A 26,253-nucleotide genomic window follows, 5' to 3' on the forward strand; every position below is an offset into this window, starting at 1 on the left:
ATACAAAAGTGTAAATTTTCTGTACTCATTAGTGAACAAAAGATTGCTTATTCGTTTAAGAGGTACAATTACAGTGAAATTGAAAAAATAAATCGACTTTTGTAATAAATTGTACTTTAAAAATAATATATTAAAATTTTAGCTTTTGCGTTACAACTTTGTAAAGTGTAGCCAGCCAGTGCAAATAACTCTCATCTTTCATCGTTTAACGCTTTTCTTTCAAAAGTGTAGCTTTCAAACTTGCTTAGCGATTACTCAGAGACAAATGATTCGTTCACTATGTATATTACATTATGTACATTGTACCACTAAGTTTGCCCAAGATCTCTCGAAGTACTAATGTATTATAACATTCATACGCACGATCAAGCATGTCAATAGACCCTGTTTACGGTACTCTTTTTGAAAAAAAAAATCAGCAGCTATCGTTTCGTAGCGTTTCTTCCCAAATATCAAAAAAATCATTCGAGCGACCTCGCGACAGATGTCGAGCTCTCTTGCCATCTCTCTAACACTTATCTGATGATTTTCAAGCACCATAACCTTCACTTTTCATTAAAAAAAAACCAATATCGGTAATATCGGCTTCATTTTCAAACAAAACTGTCTTAACTAAAAGGAAAGGAGCTCGGTTTATAGTGCTACAACAAAGAATAATTTTAATTTTAAGATGGTGTAGCAACATTATCTAATAAAAATCGTACAAAAATACTGGTCTTTCTTGGAAAGTTTCTTCAAAGTTATCCGAGAGTACTGAATATGTCTCTAGAAATATTATATGCATATCGACTACCGCATATGTTAAACTCCATGGTTGAAGACTCTTCACATTCGATAGAAAATGTCTCATATATCTATTTTTTCTTTGAACAGATGAATATATAGAGAAAATGGGTTATAGCCAAGGATTAGTGCAACAGCCCCATGAATACTGTCTTCCCTTAATAAAATTTTAATTATAAGATGGTTCATGTGTATAAAGGTTGTGATTGGAAGCAAGTTGGTTTACGACATATCGAGCCCCAAACCCGACACCGCGTTGGCTATTCACGTTGCGTCATTTATTTTTGAAAGCGTTTTTCCAAAATAGGGGTTTTTATACCCTGAACAGGGTATAATAAGTTTGCCTTTGTTTGTAAGACCCAAAAGAAAACGTCGCGGATCCTTTAAAAAATATATATATATATTAGGGTGTTTTTTGTTTTTGAACTATTTATTTTTTCAGTCCCATCATGAAATTTACTTGGAAATACCCTAAAATGAACCTGAAAATTTAAGCCCTTAATATTAACATTCAGGACTGAATCAAGGCATGTAAAAATTTTCCATTGAAAATACACGACAATCGTGATTTTTTATCTTTAAATTTCTATAGCTCAGAGGCATTTTATGGCATCGCTTTGACTTTAACACATATTCCTCCGAACTGAACACTCTACAAAAGTGCCCATTGCGACAAAGTCGATACTCACACCGGCGAGGTAGTACAGGGCGTTAAACCTGATTTTTGCTCGAAATTCGCATTTTTTTGTATATATCTCGTAAATGACAAGAGCTATTGAAAAAATGTCAATGACAAAGTTATATTAAAATTTATTTGCTATAAAAAAAGTCTGAGGTCCAAATCGCTATCATTAATATATCTCGAGATATTCGGCATTTAACGAGACAGCTTTACCAAACTTGGTATGGATTATTGTCTAAAGCAGCGGTTCAATCTTCAAAGAGATTGTTGAAATCAAGTCACTAAAGCATATACAAAGCTGCCATACAAAATCATCTTCTTTTAAGGAATATTTTGTATTTGTGTAGGGTATTATAGCTTCAGTGCAACCGTAGTCAAGGTTTTTTCTTGTTTTTTTTTTATTTTTTTCCTTAATATATACTCTTTGCAGTCTTAATGCCGTCTTTCTTTCGTTGTCTTATCAACATTTTTGAACTTGACCCACTGTACACCTTACTTGTAATCTTAATTTATGTTCTTCATTGCATTCTCAACCGCGTTCTCAACTTATATAATGTCTTTGCTATAGTTATGCTGTTCTTTTTTATTGTTGTTGTGCCTTTTTATGTCACAAACGCGCACATAAATTCAACTTAAGGGTGTGAAAATGCTATTTTACAGTCGGAATTTTTATTATAGTTGCTATTTTGCAGTTACGCGCAGATAGTTCTTTTCCTATTCTTGCTCTTCTTGTTGTTGCTAGTGTTGTTTGGCGTGTTTATGTGTATGTGAGTGTATGCGTGGGCGCTATCAACGTAAGTAAACATTCGTTGATTGCGCGACAATAACGTTAACTTTAATTAATTCCTCATCGCAAGTACCGTTGTGGGCGGCAGAGAGCAAAAGGCTTACGCACTCTGCAACTTTTGATATAGTTTTGCTTTTATTTTTGTAGCTATTTTGCTTTTTGCTATCGAGCTGCTTGCGCTTTTCCTAAAGCTGCTCGAACTTTAAGTCTTAATATTGTTGTAATTGTTGTTAGTTATTTTGTCCTTTTTTGTTGTTGCTATATTGTGTTTACTACTTTTCGTCGTTGTCTCGTTATTACTTTGTAGCAGCAGTAACTATTTTCTGCAGTCTTACGTCGCCTTTTGTAAATTCCTTACACACTTCTTCTTAGTTTATTTGCATTGTGTTTCTTGTTGTTTTCTTCATTTTTTTCTTATACACTGTAATAACAGCAAATTCCTTCATTCATTTCTCGTGCTTATGCTTATGGCAGCACCTGCCTCTCATCGCCCAACGGTATGTAAACATTATGACACGTGTGCGCGTTGGACTCGTTACACAGGCGAAAATGCGCTAGCACAAAGTAAGCAGCGAAGGGAAAACAACGCTGATTATTAAATTCTTTGGAAAGTCATTAAAAGTCCAAACACACTCATTATCTCGATCTCAATTTAGTAGACCCATCAAGTTGTCTTTAACCACTGACGTTGGTGAGCCGGCTTTATCACGCAGCAACCACAAAGCATTCGACGCCTATTTGCCACCCGCTTTCAACCTACCTCACATACAAACATGCTGTGCACACGAATCTTTGGTGACGCAGATAACCCAGTACAGAAAGTTGCAAGAATTTTCACTTTATTCGTTTGAAGACTGCTAAAGAAGCTATTTTCTGCATGTAAGTTACCAAAGACTTCCTGTTTTCGATACACCAAAACATCATGATCGACGGTCAGGAGAGATTTATAAAATGTTTGGTTGTATTGGCAGGGAACCTACTAACTATATATAAGCCCCTACGACCTACGACCAAACTCTTAATTCGGATCTGTACTATCAACTCTTGGATAGTCCGAATGAAGCAGCCACTCAGAAGTGGGAAAACTTTGGCCTGTTAGAAAGCAACTGTGCTCCATCAGAACATGGTCTGAGCTTGAGCTTGATTAGAACAAGCGATTACTACCACTTCAATATTTGGCGAGTGATTTAGTTCATGAAAAATTATCTTCAAAAGCAGCTTGTGAAAATTGGCTGTCCTCGTTTTTTGCCATTAGTAGAGGGTTTCTGTATATTTGATGTCAATCAATCAATATTTATTCGGATATTGATAGTTGTAGCCTAAGTTAGGGTCTTCATTATTGGTGACGATTTGTTAAAAACTGAGAGCTAAATAAAAAGTAACTCCGTTCGCTTCGAAGGAAAAACTTTGAACTTTTCAATCGCTATATAAATGCAGACAAACTTGATAGTCTGAGCAGACCTTACAATAAAATAACTTTTTTTTAATAAACCTTTATTTTTCTAAATAATCTGCATCTAGAGTTATTCATTGGGATAATTTAACAATCCTTTAACACTTCGATACCGGTTTGATAGTAGAAAACATTGGGGACTTCAAAATAGCAATTAACTATTTGAGTCTAAGAAGTCTAAGAAAAGGCCGTAGTGGAGGGGAGCAAATTCTGGCGAATAAAGTTTCAAAATCTAAATAAGTCAGGGCGTTGTCCTGGTAAAAGATCAATCTAGACATTATTGATTTAGACCGACTTCCAATCAGTCCGTTAACGAATAATAATATTAGTTTTTCAAAGTAGTCGCTGAAAATAAATTCATGTGAGAACCACAAAATACTGATCTTCTCGATTGACTTTTTTGTTTTCGGCCGCTTGGACAACTTTTCAGGCATCAATTATCCAGCGTATGATCGATTGGATTCAAGGTTATAATAATGTATGTACATATATTTCATTCATTGCTATAAATCTTGTGACAATACTGAGTGAAGTACATAAATTTTCATACAGTGAATATGACTAAATTCAGCAAGCTATTTGGTACTTAGGTTAGGTTAATCTGGTAGACCAATGAGCCACTCATTTGCGATACCAGATGGTGTTCAGTTGCTAGGTAAATGGAGATGCCAACGCTTGACGCTGATTTTAAGAGACTCTGTGGCCTATCAACACCTCCTCCAGTGTATCATACCGTGGGGACTCCAGATGCTTACAGCGTGCTCTTTCCAATGCGGGACAAGTGCAAAAGTGATGCTCTATTAATTCCCTGGTGTCTTGCTCTAGACATTTCCTACAGTCTTCTCCATCTGTCAGTCCCATTCTGCGGGCGTATGTCTAGGCGGTTTGGTACTTAACCGTTGAATATGCTGGGGTAGCTTTGCCGACGCTCATATCGTATTGGTGATAATAATGAATTTTCAAACGCAGCCAAAAGAGGACCTGGAGTGGTCAAGCGAACCAAATCTATTAAAAAAAATTTAAATAAAAATTAAAAAAAAAAATTTTATTAAAAATTTTTAAATTAAAATTTTTTTTATGTTCGTGTGATGCTTGATCTCCATATGTCTATTGGCTCAGGAACTTATTTTGAAGGCGATATTAAAGGTTTCTATTAAATTATGTGAAAATGTGTTTTTTCTCGTCAAACGGGCTGAAATATAATGAGTTAGTAACACCAACTAACAAAACGAAGCATATGTTTAGGCGCTGAGCGGTTACTCACCAGCATTATGCAATGCCTTCAGGCAAATTGTACATGAGTTGTTGCTCTTTTGCTACTCGGTTAGCAAAAATCACAGACTTTTATTATGTAATTTACTTAAACCAACTTGTTTGATCGCCTGCTGGGACGTCAGTCACCTGCAGCAACACCACCAGCATCCACAACACCGCAGAAAAACATTTTAATTTGGTTCTTCCTTACAGCATTTTGCTTTCAGTCTGCAGAGCAATGCTGGAAGTATTAAATGTTGTTGGCGGCATTTTTTTTGGAGGTAAGCGCACTATTTACGAGCACATTGTTGCAAGGTCGTTTGGTTGTATTTTTTGTTGTTATATGCGCGCACGCTTTAACAACGCCCGCATGTGTTTACTTTACGTACAGTCTACATACATTCTCCATGCTTGCATGCCTGTGTGTGTATGCAAACGCCTTGCTTCGTTGCGCTTTACTTGCTCCTGCTGCACAAACAAACGCAATTATAGCGCGCATGTGTTTGTTTTTATTTTTATAGTTTTTTTTTTTTTTGCTTTTGTTGCGGTTCTACATGCAACTCCTTACTAATTTAATCGCCTTTTTCCTGCTTTCCTGATTTCCTATGTTGCATGCATGCATTTATGCAACTTGCCACTCAAATTACTGCAGTTTGTGATTTATTTGTTGGAATTTTGTAGTTGTTATTTTTGTGATTTTTAATTTGACCCAACTCAACGCCCTTACACTTAATAACAGTAAATGCTAAATGGAAAATATGTCAAGCGGAAATACATTTAAAGTTTATTTGCACTCGGCATTAATTTGCTCGCGTCGTGCAGTCGTCAAACATTGCTACAACAACAAAAAACTGCAATTACTTTGCTCATTACGTCCCTTTACAAATTTATTTTTTATACTCTCGCAACAAGTTGCTGCAGAGTATAGTGGTTTTGTTCACTTAACGGTTGTTTGAAATACTAAAAAGATAGATATAGACTTATAAAGGTTAATCCATTTAGAGGTTCCCAACTCTTTAAAGCAAAATCTCAGAATATTCAAGTTTAAGGGGGGATGGTTATTACAATTCAAAAGAACATTATTTAGCATTTAGTTTTTAAAGATTATCTCTTTCAAACGTTAGCCGCGGCCACGTCTCCAGAGTCCGCTGAGTGCAATTTTTGACGACTCGTTCGAGCATTTCGAGCATTAAGCCCTGAATCGAAGCGAGATTGTCCCCTTTAGACTGTACATATCCTCACAGGAAAAAGTCTAAGGGTGTGATATCACACGATCTTGGTGGGCAATCAACCGGCCAAAAAAAAAATTATCTGCTAACCGAAGTGTACTCTCAATAAATCAATTGATCGATGCGATGTATGGGAAGTGGCATCTTCTTGTTGAAACCAAATGTCCCCAAGATCACGAGCTTCAGTTTCAGGCATGAAATCGTCGGTTATCATGGCGCGATAACGGTCGCCATTAATGGTTTGGATCTTACCGGCATAATTTATGAAGAAATATGGACCGATGATTCCACCGGCCCACAAACCACACCAAACCGTAAGTTTTCTGAATGAAATGGTTGGTCTTGAATATCTGCAGGCTGCTCTTTGGTCAAAAAGGCCCATCGAGCCTTTCATGGGTCTCATCGCTGAACAAAATTTGGGTCGAAAACGTCGGATCTTCTTAGCACCTTTCAAGAGCCCGTCGAGCAAAGCGAGGTTGGTTAAGAAGGTCGAGCGGCTTCAGGGCTTCAGTTCTTTTACAAGCTGTACTTTGTACGCTTTCAATTTAAGAACTCGACGTAAAATGCGCGAAATCGTTCTATACGTCACTCAGAGTTACTGCGAACGATGCCGAATCGACTCTCTACGGTCTTCGTGTACACTCTCAGCTACAGCTGCTTTATTTTCTTCACTGCGTGCTGTACGTAGTCTATTCGGTCGCATATTATCCAATAATGAATTCTGATGGATAATGTTGTTGGGAACAGTGGCTCAGTAGTTGAACGATTTATAAACGTTGTTCATGATGAAATACCAAACAATACTGAACAAAAGCAACATGACAGCTTGACCCGACTCACGGGTGATCTGTTGAAAAAAGTGCCTCTACTTCATCTGTCGAAAAATGAATATTGAATTGTTTCGCAACGAGTTGTTCTTAATATAAAGCTGAAATCACGCTTCCGGCTTGATATTTGGAAATTGCGAGCGTCTACAATGTTCAATTTGAACCGAACTTAGCCTTTCTTACATATTTTTTATATTTCTGCTGCCAGCCGGCGTCATTATTTCGCTTTTCGATGTACGCCATAAATTTTACGCGCTTTATATGTCAACCATTAGTAGACAAATTTTGTTGTTGTTTGACTTTTTTCCTTTTCTTTTCGTCCTTATTTGCTTTTTGCTGATTTTTGATCATTTTTCGTCTGCTTCGTCTGCTGTATCCTTACCACCATACCCTCTGCAGCCACAGTGTTCACATGCCATATAATGGTATGTGTCCTTGCCGCCAGTGTCATTGCTCGGAGAGTGAGCGCAGCGCTTACGAATGTTCGCTCTGCTGCTTGCTCGCTGGTGTGCGTGCCTCCGCCACTTTAAGCCAATTTAATGCTGCAATTATTGCAGCAATGAAGACTGTGCGTTAGTCGCAAGCAATGTCAAAATATAATTGGAAATTAATTGAAAAGTGTGTGTGGTGATGTTTGCATATAAAGGGTGTATTTTTTGGAGGTTTTAGATATTTATTTCAAATTTAAATTTAAAAAAGGAAAACTGATAAAATTGCAATATTTCATGGCACTTAGAGTATGAATAAATTTTGATCTTAAGGTCCATTAAAGTGAGCCAAAAATTAAGCTACTGAATTCATAGGCGACACAGAGAAGCAAATATCAGAATATAGTTTTTAATCTTTCTGTTTGTACGATCTAAAAAATTTCTTCAGATATTATGGCGTTGTCTTGGACAATAATCTCTACCAAATTTCGTGAAAATATATTGTCAAATGCAAAAGTTTTCTAAACAAGAACTTAATTTTTAACGATCAGTTTGTATGGCAGCTATATGCTATAGTAGTCCGATCTGAACAATTTCTTCCATAATTGTGCAGTTGCCTTAAACAACAATTTTGGCCAAATTTCGTGAACATATCTCCTTAAATAAAAAAGATTTTCAGAGAATGACATGGTTTTGATCGTTCAGTTTGTATGGCAGCTATTAGCTATAGTTGTCCGATATCGGCGGTTCTGACAAATAAACAACTTCTTGTGGAGAAAAGAACTGGTGCAATATTTCAGAAGGATATCTCAGAAAATGAGGGACTAGTTCGCGTGTATACAGACATATTTTTAAATGCCATTTCAAAGTCTCTTTGCATAAACGTTTTTCTACATGATTACTTTACTTTACTTTAAAAATTATTTTGCATTTTTTTTTTCTAAAATCGCACCCTTTAAATATTTATTTATAGAAATATATATGAAACCTTATAAGTATATGTACTATATGTTGCTCTTATAAAGCCATATGTCAGCTGTGGGTGTTGCGTTGGCTTAAAACATTTGCCAGAGAGGACCAAATAAATTGGCTTATTAGGGCAGATTTTAAGCTGACAGATAAATCATATATACATACAAGTACATATACATATATTTGAGAACAGCTGCACATACATACACATATTTTAATGTACATTGTCTGCACGTCACTGTACCACATGCCATGCCAAACTATAAATTTGCATATCCTTTGATATCATTTGCCGCTTTCGTCACACAATTTTATGCTTCAAATGGCTTTTTGACTCGTATTCGTGGAATTTATATTTAATGCATAAATTAATGCAATTACTTTGGTAGAAAACATACACAAGTAAATTTCCGGAAAAGTAAAGTGCTGTGAAAATTCGTTAATGTAAAATTGTCAAAATTATGATGTTGCTTTTTGGTTCCAAGAAAGGCTTTTACATACATGACAGAGCTACTGTGCGGTTTGAGACTACCTACTTAAGGTTCAATAATGAGCCAAACAAAAAAACTGTTTGCTATATTATAGTTTGTGTTCTGAATTGATTCAGTTTTGAATTCAACAGACACTCAGTGGTTGTACTGCTCTTGGAGGATGCTCTGTAAGATCCTATCAATATTCATCTGAGTTCTTACTCTTAGAACTTGAAGTAAATCAAAGCATTTCCCTAGAGGTATACGTCCAAATGAGGCCCGTTAGGCAATGCTTTCCTATGGTTGCGATTGAACAATTGTACTCAGTTCACATTTTCATTTAACCTAGCTCATCTCCGAAATTTAATCAGAGTTATTAGGCAAAGTAATTAAAAATTGGTGAAAAATTAAAAATTGGTGAACTATTACTCGTTAAATCATATAAAGGTTAGATAAGATTAGGTTAAGTTCAATGGCTGATCCTTAACGTCGCACTGTCACTACTGTATAAAGCCCTATACAAAGCCAGAAAAAAAACCCCATAATCATCTTAAAAGTCGACAAAGCGCCTTGAGGCCAATATAAGCCTGCTGAAATGTTTTATTTCAATACCCACCAGCTCACCGGGGTGTCTGAAAGAGTCAGTTCGGAAGTGTTTAAGAATTGATCGCGTTAGGAAAACGAAGTTATGAGATGTAGCTATCTCATCTTCTTCTAAACAGTTTCTACAGCTGTTATTATGTTAGATTCTCAACTTTACGGCGTAAACACCGACAGATAATGACCACTTACTACGCGATTACAGCCGAGTTAATAACGGAGCGCCAGTCGTTTCTTCTTTTTGCTACGTGGCACCAATTGGAGATTCCAAGCGATGCCAGGTCCTTCTCCACCTGATTTTTTCATCGGAGTGGAGGTCTTCCTCTTGCTCTCCTTCCTTCATTGTCAGTGGTGTTGATACCGAAATTATTGACGACTTCAAAGTTATGACTGTCAACAGTGACGTGATTTTTCATTGGGCGCGTTTTTTACGTGAAGGGTCCTAAACCCAGCGCACATCCCTGCGGAGGTGATTTTTCGCCTTCTCGCTTTAGTTCGCCTTCAAAGACTGTTCTTTGGTTACCCAGAGGATACTTGGTCTAGGCCTTGGAGTTGTGACCTGCTTGAGTAATATGTAAAAGACATCCCTAGTGAATGGCAATCAGAGAACTTTCCTCACTTGCGTGAACTTCTACACATGACTCCATCCTTAGAACCCCTATAACAAGGGAAATGCTATGCTTACTAAGGGAGAAGAGCTCACTTAACCTGCAGCAATCCACTTTTGGGCAAAAGGATCTTGCGACAGTGCTAGAACAAAGGGTACGCTGGTCCTCCGACCCGTTCCTATTTTGTTGAGAGCGTGACTTTTTGGCAGCTCGCTTGCTTCTTCGATGCGCTCTATTAGCCATGGTAATCTTATCACGAAGTGACTCGTTGCCGTTTATAGTGGGTTTCTAAGCTATAATTTTTTCTTAAAATCCATATGCTGATTTTAACCAGTATTACTAAAATATCTAGGAATGTATGACCACCATATCTTTTGCATATGTCTAAGGTCTAAGCTTTGAAACCTTTTGTTTCTAAGTCCTTTTTATTTGGAAAGCAACCTTTACCAAAGTTGCAAAAAATAATCTCAGAATGTATGCCCAGGAGATCGTTTGTCTAAGTCTAAGTTCTAAGTCTTGAAACCTTCTGTTTCTATAGCTGACGAGACGTAAGTCTCAAATCTGATTGCCTCCTGTACTCAGAGGTAGAAAAAATAAGCTCGGAATGTATGACAAGGAGGTCGCTTGTCTAATTTTAAGGTCTAAATGTATTTCTATAGCTATAAAGATCTTTAAACTTGATTTATCTTACCCACAATACAGTCTTGAAAGTGAAAATATATTATTTTTTAATTTACAACACATTACTTAAATCATCTTACTTTCTCATTGCAGTCTACCGTTTGGACCCAACCCAATCCTACTGCTGGCGCACAAAGCTCGAGACGAAATGACTAAATAAGACTGAAAAGCAAATGAATAAAACGACAACGCTGAAAAAGTAAGCGTGAAGAACCGTGTGACCAGGCGGAGTAATCAAATCACAGAGACGACGACAACGACGGCGAATGGATAAATTCAACAAACGATTAAACCGCGAGTAAAAAGTTAATAGACGAGTTGGTAATTACGCATGCGCGCCGGTCTGTGGCGTGTGGGTAAGCTGTTGCGGCAAACGTGCGGTGAAAAAGTGGACAAACCAGCAAAACTTGCCAATCACACAAAAATAACAACAAAACAGCAACAAAAAAGCGCAGAAAAAATTTAATTAAAAGCAAATTCTATGCGCTGCAAGAGATAGATTAACAAAGCGTACAACAGCAAGAACAACAACACAAAAGCCAACTATGCGCTGAACACAAAAAAAAAACATGAAAAAGTTGATCTTTCTTTTTTAACGCCACACACACGCGCATGCATACATATACACATCCGCACTTACTAACTCAACACACAAGCAAGCAAAAATTTACATATCAACGCCACAGCGCGCGCTTCCAAAGCGAACGTCAAACGTTAAATAAGATAACCAATAATAAATAAATACACCGCGACAAACATGGTCAAGGGCATTTTGGTGAACCGCAAAGCGGATGACGCGCACAAGGCGCAGCTGAAAATGGAGCACGCCGACCTCGTCGCCGAGATGCAAACGGTGGAAAATCTGCCGACGCACGAGCGCCTGCAGCTGGCGCGACTGTAAGTGCCAGCACACAAGCCACCAACAAACATTTAACAAGTGCTTTTTTTTTTAATTTCTCACTTTACTTTCAGCCGCCGCACACAACAGCTTAAGGTCGCGCGTCAAAAGGAGAAGGAGTGGCTGAAATTGCAACGCGCCAAAGGTAATGCGACCTCAGCGCTCAGCGGCAGTCACACCACACATCACTTTCGCTCGAACTCGGGCAGCGCCAGTCGCCACATATCCTTCGAGAGCAGCGTTGTGCTGCTGGAGGCTGCCAGCCGCAATGATATGCACGAAGTGGCCGAGCTGCTGGAGCGTGGCATTACGCCGGATGCGGCGAATGAGGACGGCCTGACGGCGCTACATCAATGTTGCATCGATAATAATGTTGAAATGTTGCGCCTGCTGTTGGAGTATGGCGCGAATGTGGACGCGCAGGATAGTGATAAATGGACGCCATTGCATGCGGCAGCCACATGCGGACACTTGGAGCTGGTACGCATACTTATCGATCATGGTGCGAATTTGTTGGCGGTGAATACGGATGGTAATATGCCGTACGATCTGTGCGACGATGAGAATACCTTGGACTACATAGAGGCTGAGATGTCGAAGCGCGGCGTGACGCAGGAGCTGATCGACGAAACGCGCTCATCGACGGAGCGTCAAATGCTGAAGGATCTGATGGAGGTGGCGCGCACGGGCGGCGATCTTGAGGAGCCGGACTACCAGGGTGCTACGCCGGTGAGTTGGGTTATGAGTTTTTGTTGAGGCATACCTTTTTATTTGTTTTTCGATTGTTTTTTAAAGTTACACATAGCTGCGGCAAATGGCTATGTGCGCGTGGTGGAGTTCCTGCTGGAGATGCATGTCAATGTGGACGCGGTGGATAAAGATATGTGGTCGCCGGTGCATGCGGCCGCATGTTGGGGTCATGTAAGTACGCAAAGTAATTAACAGCATTGAATTGTTTTTTTTTTTAATTTAATTTTGAAATGAACTGATTTGAATTAAATTACATCGAATTCAATTATATTAATTAAGTTAAATTAAAACAAGTTTAATTTAATTAAAATAAATTGAACTGTATTGGATTAAATTAAAGTTACTTAAATTGAATAAAATTACTTTAATTATATAAATTAAATTAAATTAATTAATTTATTGCATCCAATTGAATTAATTAAATAATTTTTATAATTAAAATGTGATTTAATTTAATTTTAATTAATTCGATTGGATCCAATTGAGTTAATTAAAATTAAATTAAATCACATTTTAATTATAAAAATTAATTAATTAAAATTATATAAATATTTAATAAAAATAATTAAATTTCGAACTAAATACATAATTTAATAATTAAAGCATAACTTAATTAAAATGTAATAGTATAATTTATATTAATTTGAATTGAATTTTTTTTTGAAAACTAAATTGATGAATGAATTTTAATTAAATTGAATAAACTTATCACATTAATTTAATTAAATTTTAATTATATAAATTAATTAATTAAAATTATATTATAATAATATTTATTAAAAATAGTTATAAAAAATTAATTAAATTTAGAACTTAATACATAATTTAATAATTAAAGTATAATTAAATTAAATTCTAATAAAATACTTTATATTAATTTTAATTGAAATTTCTTTGAAAACTGAAGTGAAGAATGAATTTTAATTGAATTAAATAAATTGATCACATTAATTTAATTAAATTTTAATTATATAAATTAATTAATTAAAATTATATTAAAATTTAATAAAAATAATTTTAAAAAATTAATTAAATTTCAAACTAAATAAATAAATATAATTAATTAAATTGTAATTATACTTTTATTTTTTTTGAAAATTGAATAAAAATAAAATTAATTTAACTAATTTAAATAAAATATAGTTTAATTTAAAAATTTCTTGGGAATCGAGAAATCTTTTAAAAATCTAAATTGGAGATTTATTTTTGAGAGTTGAAACTAGAAGTTACTAAAAAATATTATTTCACTTGACCTTAATTAAATTAATTAATTTAAATTTGTTTAGTTTAATTAATTAGTTATTAGCAAAATTAACTAAATTCCATTAAAGTGAAATACTACGATATAAATTTTAGTTCATTTTATTAACTAATTAAATTAATTGTTTTATTAATTATTAATTTAATTTAATGTATTCATTGGTTATCAATTAAATGTAATTAAAATTAAATTAATTAAAAAAAATAGTTTTTAATTATTTTAAGTAATTTAAATGTAAAAGTTGATAATTAAGTGAAGTACTATGATTTAAACGAAAATTGCATAACAGACTTGTCTAAAAAAAAATTAATATTAAAAAATCTTCAAACTAAAAAACTATTATTAATCTACGCTCATTTCGAAAATTACACAGTTGGAGGTGCTAGAAATGCTTGCGCAATGTGGTGCCGATCTGAATGCCAAAAATAAGGATGACGAAACGCCTTCAGGTAGGCAACCATTTTTTTGTGACTGTAGAAACAAGCACAAAATAAAAAATAAAATTAAGTATATTAATATCTCAACATGAATCTTACGTTGCTTATACATAGATATTTGCGAGGATCCTGAGATACGCGAACGCATCGAACAGCTGAAAACCGAGCAAGAGAGTAAACGTCTGGCAGAGGCGCAACGGCGACGTGTACGACGCTCACAAAGCAATAACACACGGTGAGTGGAAATTTTACCAAAAATTTTCTCAAAATATATTTTTTTAAAATCATAAATTCCTATCGTTTCTTGCAAACCTCTTACGCCCACAGCGCCCAATCTGTGCGCCGCACCTCCCTGCGCGACAAGACGCTAACAACCAAAAAGGACGCCGTCGAAGAGGCGCGTCTGCGTTTACAAGCACAAGAAGTCTTCATTGCACCGGACGGCACAACGCACGCCGATACAAATGGTCTCAGCAGCAGCAGCAGCAACAACACTACCAATAATCATCATTCCACGTTGGCGCTATTGGATGGCGTCAATGACACGACAGCCGCCACAACACTTGCCTCCACGCACGACTACAATTGGCTCACGAAAGCGCCAACAAATAACAATAACAACGCCAACAACAATAATAATAATAACAATACGATTAGTAGTAATAATAACAACGATAAGAAAGTGGCAGCATATACAGCTAGTCTGGCAACGGCGGCGTCGGCAACCACAACGACAACAACAAACGGTAGTGTTAACACGTATTTGCCGCATTCGCTGTCCGCCATGGATGTGATGGATGCCTCGTCGCATGCATTTAATTCACGTCGACCGCCGGAGGGTCGTGAAAATGACGAATTACAGTTGAACGCCTACAAAGCCGGTGGCGGCGAACATCATCGTTCGACATCGGCGTCAGCAATGATTGTTAGCGATCGTAATAACATGGCAGCGGCGGCCGCATCGACGGTCGGCCCGGATGCGGTGCACATACAGTCCAGCAAGGAGGCGGCGAATGGCAAGATAAATGTGCAAGTGACAGTGCTCGTGGGTAAGTGGAGAATGTGCGCGCAACATAAGAACGTTGTGCTGGTGAAGGGTGTTGGCTAGTGTGAGTGCCGCTTTCGGTGTATTATATATAAAATAAATAAATAGTTTGCTTAATGGTGGGTGGCGAGCGTGGCGTATGATTAATGTAACGCTTTTAGCTTGCTTTATTTGCGGCATGACTGCGCTAAAACGCCTGGTGGTATGCTATTATTTTGCGTATTTATTATGTTTTCGAAGGACATGCATGTGACAAATGCTTTTTAGCTTTTAATTTGACACATAGCGTTGCTTCAAGCATATGTTTATGGCGTAAAAATTTGGTTGTTTGCAAAATATTCATTAAAAAATTCTAAATTATAAAATAAGTGTAGAAAATAGTCATCCATATTATATGGAAATGAAAATTTTTCATTAAAATTTTTAAACATTTATTTGAGCGGAGAGATCACCATTTATATATAATATTAGAACATATTTTTAAAGCGTTTGCTATTTGGGTAGAGTTAACGGTTTTTTCTAGCCTAAAAGTATGCGAGATCGATATCAAGTTTTATGTATTATTATATCTGATTATGGTGTCTGTCCTTCCGTTTGTCTATTCCAACCGCGAATGCTCAACTTGATCAAAAACTTAAATATATCCATGAAATTTTATAAATCTAAAGTAGACGGCCGCTCTGAGGAGATGTGGCATTCGATATTTCAAATAATAGTTCAAGAAAAATTATTTGTGTGGGAACTGTTCACTTTTGAGCTAACCCTCAACTCTCGCTGTCAACCGAAATCAATATAGAACATTGCATTGATGTCCGTCTAGATTAGAATATACTAGGCATGATCGATGCACAACTAGAATTGTTTGTAGTAATAGAAATCATGCGTGACGTAATTTTAAGAATGCTGCCTAGTTTACCGGATAAAATCCGAGTCTCAGATTACCTAGACCCGACTGTCGTGGGAGCGGTTTCTTCCGAAATAACACCTATTTGAGTATCATTAGCTTTACTGTATAACTTAAGCCAATTTATTGAAAAAACTGGCATGTGGCAACCCTCGTCGAAAAATATGCAAAATCGGTGTATTTATTGCTCAAGTCAATGTATATCGAATATTATAATCTATGTTGCATTGATTTGATACAATCGGCCTAAATAATGTCTTGTTAGACATATGTGAAAATATATATTTCAAAATATGTCATTCACTATCCAATGATTTGATGCCAAAATACAAGGAATCAGTTTGTAACTAGCCCTTACTCAAATGTCGAATATCCATTCCTACTGTCTATCGAATTTACATTATAGTGTGCTTATCTAAGTTTGTCAACAAGATGTCTTAAGAATTTAGGCTCGAAAATGGCTAACTTTGATCTTTTATTGTGAGTCTCTCTCTATTTTTACGAGTACTATCGGTGTCCGATTTTAAAAATGACATTTCAACAGAAGTTTTAGTGCTGAGCTGGCTGACCTGAACCCTTTAACACTACAACACATTGGACAGAGAACATTTTTTCACTTTCACTATTCAATTGAATAATGGTTTTAGGATTCTAGAGTCTACTTTAAGCAAATGAAAGTCCTAGACCAGCTAAATCTTCACTGAATTGGGGAAGTAGATGGGAAAAAGGAGTGTAATCGGTCCACAACTGACGCCAATGACGATAGCCACAACCAATGCCATAATTTTCTAAAATAAATACTTGTAAACTTATATTCCATATTCCTTGTATAATAAGAGAATTCCTACCTAAATTGGTCTTGCATACTTTTTTTTTTTTTGTGACTTATTTACTTTTTTCATCGAAAGCCGATTTTTTTTTATCAGAAAATATCTAAGGATATGTCATATATATTATTCGCACTTATGTATATATCAATATTCACTAGTTAAGTACCATATTGTATGCATTAGGGTGATTCAAACATTTTTTTTTTTCGATTAGTACTCGGAAAAATAAGTTCCTAGACACCTCTAAGAAAGCCTCGTATTTTTCAGAGTACCAATCGAAAAAAAATTTTTTTTTTTTGAATCACTCTAGTATACATACATACATATATGTATGCGTACTTTTAGGTGCTTGAATAATACATTTTTTTACATTACGTATTTATTTCATTCATAAATATTTTAAATACTTCAAATGTGGTATATATTGCTGCAATTTCGAAACTACATTAATTATTCCCTATACTGGGTATATTAGCATGAAGTTTGTAACATCCAAAAGGAAACGTCAGAAACCCTATAGAACATAAATCGTCACCTAAAATGCAAATAACGTAACATCATTTTTCATAAGTTTACAGGCGAAGGGAAAACGATATAATAGACTGAGTGGTGGTGAAACAATATACACTCATATTGAATTAATATTGAAATAAATTTTAGTTTAGGTTATAAAATTTTAATATTGGTTATTATATCAGACAGCGATTTTCGATTTTTTATTTTTTATGGTACGATGTTTTGCATTTTAAGCGACGATGTGTACAATAAACGAGCTGTGTTAAGTAGAGTCCTGACTGTCTGTATATACGCGAAATCGATCTAAAATAGTTTACAACCCAAGAAGCTGCTCATTTTGTCGGAAGCGCCGTTATCGGACCACTATAGCATATAACTGTCCTACAAACTTAACGCCCAAAATCAAGGTCTTGTATGAGAAACTTCTTTATTTGACCAGATATCTTCACGAAATTTGGAAAGGATTATAGTCCAAAGCAATACTGCAGTTTTTAAATAAATTGTCCACATCGGATCACTATAACATATAGCTTCCATGCAAACTTAACGATCGGAATCAAGTTTTTGTATGAAAAACTTTTTTATTCGACAAGATGTCGGCACAAAACTGTACGTATATTATTTTCTACAGCAGCGCTACAATATCTGAAGAGTCTTATTATCCAACTCTTGTATGCAAATGTTTTTATTTGACAAGATATCTCCACGAATTTCGGCATAGCTTATTTTCTAAAGCAACCGTACGATATCTGAATACATTTTTCAGATCGGACCACTAAATCATAGAGCTGTCATACAACTGACAATTTTGTAATAAAATGGAAATTTTTTATATTTATTTCTAGTGTTTGTGTCAAAGCATTTGAGCATATGCACATGTGCATCAATTCGTTCTAAATCCACCATAAGCATAACTCTCTGTCCATCTCAGTAAAACAAAAATCAAAATCATATAGATTAACACTAATCTGAATAGCATTATGTGAAGCTTGTAGCGGTGTGGGTATTATAGCGTCGAGCAGCGTTTTCTCTTAATTTTTTTTATTTTTACTATAATTATCATGAATTATTTATAAATGTATGAAATTCCAGCAATTTTTATTACGCTCATATCATTAAATTTTTTCATACCATACTTTTACTTTAATTGAAAAATACACTCATATATGTACATATATTAGCGTAGTTATCATGCATGTGCACTGCTAATACTATAATGCCAGTAATAATGTAAAATATTTGATAATAAATATAATAATTAAGCCAGCAAGTAATGTTAGTATTTACATATGTTTATTTATGCTGCTTAATAATCATTTGTGTAATTATTATATATCATTTACTGTTTTATCCATATCATATTTATGTTGCTTGCATTCATTAATGTATTTTTTTCGATTTGTTTTTTTCTCTCTTCATGTACTCTTTTTTTGTGCCATTCAAACGGTTATGTCCCGCATGTCGTTGTTGTTGTTGTGCCAATGTTTCAAATCAACTCGTGATTTTGATTTCGTCGTTTATTAAAATAAATCTGTGAAATAACGCAATTGGCTGCTCACGTGACAATCATCCATACAACATAATTTGTAAACGACGTTGTTTTTGTATTTGCAATATATAAATATAAATATAAAAATAAACTTGCACCATATCACACACATGCATATTTTGAAAAAAATGCACGCATCGCACACACACACACGCACGCATTCACACGCAGACACTACCAATACGCATCATCATCAACAGCAGCAACAACAACAGTTGCAGCAAAGCATGCTTATGCCAGCGCATACACTCTCCATGGAGAGTCTGAACTCTTCGGCAGCCACACTGGCCAATTTGAAGAAGCAACGTTCGCTTTCGCGCACAAATAACGGTATATTGATAAGTGAAAATGGTTCTGTTCTAGGAGCCGCCAACAACACCAGCAACACGATCAACAATCATCTGCACACCGGCAGCGCCAACAACAACAATTCAATACTTGCGAATGACACGAGCAGCGTTGCGGTGAATCAGCAACCGCTGAGCGGCGGTCTACATCCCAGTCACTTGGAGTTTAACAACGGTGCGGGCGGTGGTGGTGGTGGTGGTAGTATAACGAGCGGTGGCGAGCAGTCGACCGGCTACTCGAACGCCTCGTCGATGAACAAGTTTAGCGGCATAACGGGTGATGTAGTTAGTGATAGCACGAGTTCCAAAAAATGCTGTACGCTAATGTGAACGCAAGTGTGCAACAAGTGGTCGGTTGGTGCGGCGGGGTTGATGTAGCAGCGTTACAGTATTCGCAGTTGGCATTTTCAATTTGATGAATGTTGCTAACCAGCGCATATTTAACATGCGTAGATGCTATATGTATTATTTATATATACATATATATAGCATATAAATATGTATGCATTCGTGCAGCTGGTGCGGCATTTGTTGCAAAAATTTAACAGGGTATCAAGTATATGTTTGTATGTAGCGGGTATGCCAGTGTATTTTTTGACAAATTGTTGCACTACAAACACACACACATACTATGTACATCACAGAATATGCAGAAAGTACACTTTATATATTTCGTTGTAAACTCTATTCACCAAACACACCACTTATGTTTTTTTTTTTGTTGAAAAGCTGTGTGCATAACTTTGGTGCACTAATACAAGGGTAGGCTACAGTCCGCAGTTGTGGGGTTGTTGGTGCGTGGAAAAACAATTTTTTCTTGATGAGAATATAAAAAATATAGTAAAATATTTTGTTAAGCTAATTATTGGGAGTGACGAACTTTTAATTATTTTTCAAAATTATTTAATTTGAAATTTTTTTCAAAATTTTTTTCAATTAAAATTTTTTTCAAAATTTTTTCAGTTGAAATTTTTTCAATTCAATTTTTTTCAATTCAAATTTTTTTCGAAATTTTTTCAATTCAAATTTTTTCTCGATAAGAATATAAAAAATGTTGTCAAAATTAATTAATTATTGGGAATGGTGAACTTTTAATTAATTTGAATTTTTCAAAATGTTTTTAATTTCAAATTTTTTTCAAAATTTTTTCAATTCAAATTTTTTTCGAAATTTCTTCAACTACAATTTTAATTTTTCAAAATTTTTTCATTTCAAAATTTTTTCGAAATTTTTTCAATTGAAATTTTTTTCGAAATTTCTTCAATTGCAATATTGGCGCGCAAGAAAATACTAACTCAAGAACTACTGAGTTAGTATTTTTTAAGACTGCATTCTTTGTTTTTGAAATGATTTAAAAAATTAAATATTTGAAAACATTTCGAACTTTTTAAAAATAAATGCGTAAATGTTATGAATATTTTTATCATTATTGTATATTTTTCTTTAAATTTTCAAATTAAAAATTTAGTAATTTAGCGTTCCTGTGGCGACTTTTTAGTTGACTTAAAGCTAAAAAGACCACATAATAATAATAAGAAATAAATAAAAATCGAGGTAACTACAAACTAATTTTGAAAAATAAAATTTTCGAATTCGAATTTTCGGACTTTATGTACAAGTGTTCCTTTAGCAGCTTCTTTGTAGACTTAAAATTAAAAAGACCAGATAATAATAATAAAAAAATATTTTTTTCGAATTCGAATTTTCGAACTTTATGAAAATTAATTTGTATCTTATTTTCTTTTTATTATACTGCAAAACGATTTTAATTTTGTAATTAAAGAAAATGCACATAACTTTTGTAATTTTTTTTAAGCCAAGCTAACTTTCGAACTTACTGAAAATTAATTTGTATGTACATATACTTTTTTCTATAATCTTCGAATTTTATAAAAAGGTACAAAATTTTGTAATTTTTGTAAACTCAAGTTCAAAAAAAATAATTTTGAGAGCACAAATTTTCGAACTTTAAGAAAATGTAAATGTATTATTTTCTTTTTCTTCTATAATTTTTGTAATTAATTTTGAAAACTTAAATTTTCGAGTAAAAATGTTTACATAATGTTTGTATTTTTTTCCAACTCCAACTAATTACAAATTACTGCAGGCTAGTTTAAAATTTAAATTTAACCACAAATTGATTTCGAAAATGAATTTTAAAACTTAAAAAAAATTCGCTTTCTTCAGGAAACTGTAGAAAAAGCCTATGTGACAGGTTGCAATTCGCCTAAGAAGTTAGAAAATGGTTTGTTATCTCAAATTAATTTGAAAAATTTAAGTTATAAAAAAAATATAAAATTAATTTTTCAAACCATTTCTTCAAAAAAACATTTTACAAAAATTTCTGATACAACTCTAAAACATTAAAAACAAAATTATTTTCTTAAATAAATTTTATTAAATTATTTTATAAAATTATAAAAAAATATAAAATTAATTTTGCAAAAACAATTCTAAAAAAATTCTGAAACGAATCAAAAACATTAAAAATTAAATAATTTTCATCATTCCCAAAAATAACCACCAACAAACTGCAACTGTTCAGCCGCAAAAAAATGTATAGCGTGCTTTTAGGCGCTGCTCGAAAAAAACTCAAAGCCACTAACTAATCATACCAATGCATCACAAAAACTAGTTAAAAATTGTATAACTATAGTTAAACACATTGTAAAATATATAAAAAATATATTATTTATTATAATAAAAACAAATTATACATAGAAGGGCATTTGAATCAAAACAAAAAACTCAAAGTAAACCATACGGCATATATGTATGTATGCGAGCATATATATGTCGTAAAGTAGTTAATGAAGTCAACAAAAAGTTGTTAGCAAAAAATTATAAACTTCACATGTATTTACTAGTATTGTATACAAAAATTGCTGAGCTGTCTTTTATTATAAAAAAGTGATACAAATTAAGCAAAAATATTATTTAAAAAAAATTAAGCAACATTAAAGAAAACAATAATAAAATAAATTAAAAAATAAGGCAAAATTAAATAAAAAAAATAAAGCAAAATTAAATAATGTAACTAAATAAAAAAGTGAAAACTAAATTAAAAAAAAAAATGAAATATAAAAATATAAAAGTTAAGATTAAAAATAAAATTATAACTGCTAACTATAACAAATGACAAAATGAGCTATAAAACAGCACAGCGACGCATACATATGTATAAAAAAATACATATGTATTCATATAGTATATAAAAGCAAGCAAAGCAAATGTAAAGCAAGTGTCTTTTAGTATGTTAGGCATTTATTGTTGTTTTTTTCCTTCCTAATTTATGCTATTTTTATTGTTAAAAAGTGTGAAACGGAAAAACTGACTTATAAAAAGTTGTATAGTGTGAACAAGTTGTTATTTTGCTAAACGAAAACTTATTTACTTTATATTAACGGTATTTAGTAAGTGGCATATGTGCTGGACTATTTTTGAATTTAGTATGAAAAGCTAAGTAATAAAATTTAATAAAAAAAATGTGTGCTGCAATGCCAAAACAACTCTGATCGCTTATGAAAAAATAATGCACAACCAACTAAACAAGCAAATTTGCAGGTTGAGCGCCTAAAATGCCAGCAAAATTACTTTTTTCTAACAAAATTTGACATTAACTAAAATTAAACGACTTAAAAGCAATACTTTGCAAGGATGCATGCCAGGCATAAAGAGTGATCAACTTGGGTTTTTAAGCTTTGTGAATATTACTTTTGTAAAATGTATACAAATTACTTATATTATATATTACTTATGTATATATTATGTATGTATAGTTAATTTTTAGCTATAAATGCTATTCAATAACTGTTACTGAAGCTAAGCGGTGGCGTAAATTTTAATTTTCACTGAAAATTTTAAAATTTTTTACTTTCTAAATATAACTGTAAATAAATCGAAATGCAACACGCTTTCGGTTACATTAGTTACCACACTTTTTCTTTATATAACATAAGGTAAATATGTATTTCGCAAGAATCCGTCGATCGTCGCTCGCTTAGCTCTATTTCTTTATATCAAATGGTAAACGAAAGCAAATTGAAAAATTAAATATAAAAAGTGAATTGAAAGTTATGGCCTTATTTGTTAACTATAAAAAAAGCTTAATTATTGTATGTACTACACAATGTAGCAACAACTATACGAGTATATTATAAATTGTATTATAATGTGTATTTTTAGTTATGCAAATTTAGAGCAATGATTGAAAAAAAAAATAAAATTTCAAAAATAATTAAAACTGTATTAGAAATGTAGGCCACGAAAAGTATGTATAACTAAATATTTAAATAAAAACTATATTTAAATATATATCTATGTATAATTGATAAATTTAAAATATAAACATTAGTTAATTGAAAGGAATAAAAAAGAAATGCATATAAATATTTTATGGAAATTTATTTAATATCTTATATATTTATAATTTGTACTATCCCAAGCCACAGTACACAGTAAAGCAGTCATTGGCAGTATGCTTATTTGACAATGTATACATGAACGGGTTTGTATGTACATTACTGTGTTTTTTTTTTTGAACTATTAATTTTTTTTCAGTCCCGTCACGAAATTTCCTTGGAAATACCCTAAAAAAATTCCCTGAAAATTTTAGCTCTTAATATTAACATTAAGAACTGGACCAAGGCCTGTAAAAATTTTCCATAGAAAATACACTACAATCGTGAGTTTTTATCTTTAAATTCCTACAGATCAGAGGTATTTTATGGCATCGCTTTGACTTTAGACGCATATTTCTCAGAATTGTTCACTCTACAAAAGTGCCCAGTGCAACAAAGTCGTAACTCACACCGGCGAGGTAGTACGGGGCTCTAAACCCGATTTTTCCAAGAATTTGGCATTTTTTTGTATATATCTCGTAAATTACAAGAGCTATAGAAGAAATTCACATGACAAATTTGTAGGAAATTTTATTTTCTATAAAAAAGCTCCGTGGTCAGAATCGCTATCATTAATACTTCTCAAGATATTCGGCTTTTTAAGTAAGGCTTTATGAATTTTTATAGATGGTATGTACATATTAAAAAATCTATGAAAATTGGATACAGTCGTCAGATAAAAGCAACCCACTCCTACGGGCCCTGTTAAGTAAACGTCTGCAGGACGCCTTGCAATTCGAGAGTTCCATAGTCCACCATACTGAGAGCACAGAAGCTCTCCAGTGCAGTATTGCACGCCGAGCTGAAGATTTCGACCCACCCATCCACCACAATGTTGAGCAAAACCAAAAGCTCCGTCAGGATTGGGAAGGACCTCACCGAACCGTTCGTTACCAAATGAGGTTTCAGACCAGGCGACTACCCATCCTGCGACTTCTTCAATCTACTTCTAGAGAAAATAATTCGAGCTACAGAATTTAATTGAGCAGGTAAAATCTTCTATAAGATTGTACAGCTGCTAGCGCCGATGATATTGATATCATTGCCCTCAATACCCGGGCCGTAAGTTCTGCTTTCTGCAAACTACATAAGGAAGCAAAGCAAATGGACTTAATAGTGAACGAGGGCAAAACTCCCGTCATCAAACAAACCGTTGGCGCACTCGCGACTTGGCTCCCACGTCACTGTTGACAGTCGTAACTTCGCAGTCGTAGATAATTTCGTCTAGCTTGGAACCATTATTAACACCAACAACAAGGTCTGCCTCGAAGTCCAAAGCAGAATAACTCTTGCCAACAGGTGCTACTTCGGACTGAGTAAGTAATTGAGAAGTAAAGTTCTCTCTCGACGAAGAAAGACCTCGCCTGCGATATGTTGCATAAGCTTGGATGATGACAGCATCTGATGAGTTGACATTACGAGTTTTCCAGTGAAAGTTTCTGCGGAAGATTTATGGATTGGCAACGGCGAATGCCGCAGTCGATGGAACGATGAGCTGTACGAGATGCATATGCGACGAAATTGACATAGTTCAGCGAAATAAGAGACAGCGGCTACGGTGGCTAGGTCATGTCGTCCGATGGATGAAAATACTGCAGGTCTGGGAATATTTGATGTAGAGGAATACCTCCTCTCCGTTGGAAAGACCAGGTGGAGAATATAACTTGGCTTCGCCTAGAATCTCCAATTGGCGCCACATTTCGAAAAGAAGAAACGACTGGGCCTACGTTTTGCTGTTCAGTCCAACCCCAATAAAATAACAATGTCATCCGCAAATCAAGTGTGATCGATTATGACGTTTGAAGTGATGACTTGGGCCTCAAAAGCATCGCGGAACTCGGTAGGACTTCAAATACCAAAGCTGTCGGGTGCAATGCGTACGTGCCCGACGGCAGCACTTGAAGTCATGCAAGAACTCCCTGGTACTCAATCAGTCAGCCAAACATATACTGCTTCAAAAGACAGCAGAAGGGTTTGGCAGGGAAAAGTCTTCTCATCCCAGCAAATGCAGACTTTAAGTGGCGAAATACCACTGGCTTAAAGATAATTTTAGCAGTAAGGCATGGAATGATTCCCCTGTCGACCTACTGCTTAAGGATAACATAATCACGTGGTACACCAACGGCTTGATAACTTTGGGCGAGTTTGGTGCAGGATCACGTACCAAACCTTTGGAAAGTTTTCCGAGCATATTACAAGCAGAGGTATTTGATATAAGTCGGTGTATAGAGATAAACCTCCAACGCTACTATCGCCATACTCAGCGATATTCAAGTGAAACTTAAAGCGATCTCTGTCCACGAGATCAAATCGTTATTGGTGTAGGAGTGTTTAGAGCGGCAGAACAGTCTATCAGGTCGTAGCCAAATCCACCTACAAAGGTATAGTTTACTGACGAGCTCGCCCGCTCCGCAGTATCCACCAACGTGGCAGGACCGGAACATCTTATTAGCAAAAAGAAGCTGTTCCGCAAGGAGGAAAGAGTAGGTAGAGAGAGGTATTGGCAACATCTCCAAGGCAAGCGTCAGAACTAGTTACAGTC

The 26,253-nt window shown here is 34.6% G+C and overlaps 1 protein-coding gene across 8 annotated transcripts in view; it reads left to right on the plus strand.

The window, feature by feature from the left end:
- LOC105233834 (protein phosphatase 1 regulatory subunit 16A) overlaps positions 1-22,298 on the plus strand; it is a 107,913-nt gene extending 85,615 nt beyond the window's left edge. For 7 of the 8 annotated variants that reach the window (XM_019993031.3, XM_011216003.4, XM_049459011.1 and 4 more), the window contains 7 exons: positions 10,868-11,671; positions 11,747-12,401; positions 12,468-12,593; positions 14,057-14,132; positions 14,235-14,355; positions 14,448-15,169; positions 19,136-22,298. In XM_019993031.3, the coding sequence (XP_019848590.2) occupies positions 11,532-11,671; positions 11,747-12,401; positions 12,468-12,593; positions 14,057-14,132; positions 14,235-14,355; positions 14,448-15,169; positions 19,136-19,641 (2,346 nt within the window). In that variant the 5' untranslated portion in view covers positions 10,868-11,531 and the 3' untranslated portion in view covers positions 19,642-22,298. The remainder of the gene's footprint in view (positions 1-10,867; positions 11,672-11,746; positions 12,402-12,467; positions 12,594-14,056; positions 14,133-14,234; positions 14,356-14,447; positions 15,170-19,135) is intronic. The other variant, XM_049459017.1, reaches the window with a different exon arrangement.
- Positions 22,299-26,253: the final 3,955 nt, after the last annotated feature.

This window comes from Bactrocera dorsalis, chromosome 5 (genome assembly GCF_023373825.1).
Source record: "Bactrocera dorsalis isolate Fly_Bdor chromosome 5, ASM2337382v1, whole genome shotgun sequence".
In the NCBI taxonomy this organism is placed as follows: Eukaryota; Metazoa; Arthropoda; class Insecta; order Diptera; family Tephritidae; genus Bactrocera; species Bactrocera dorsalis.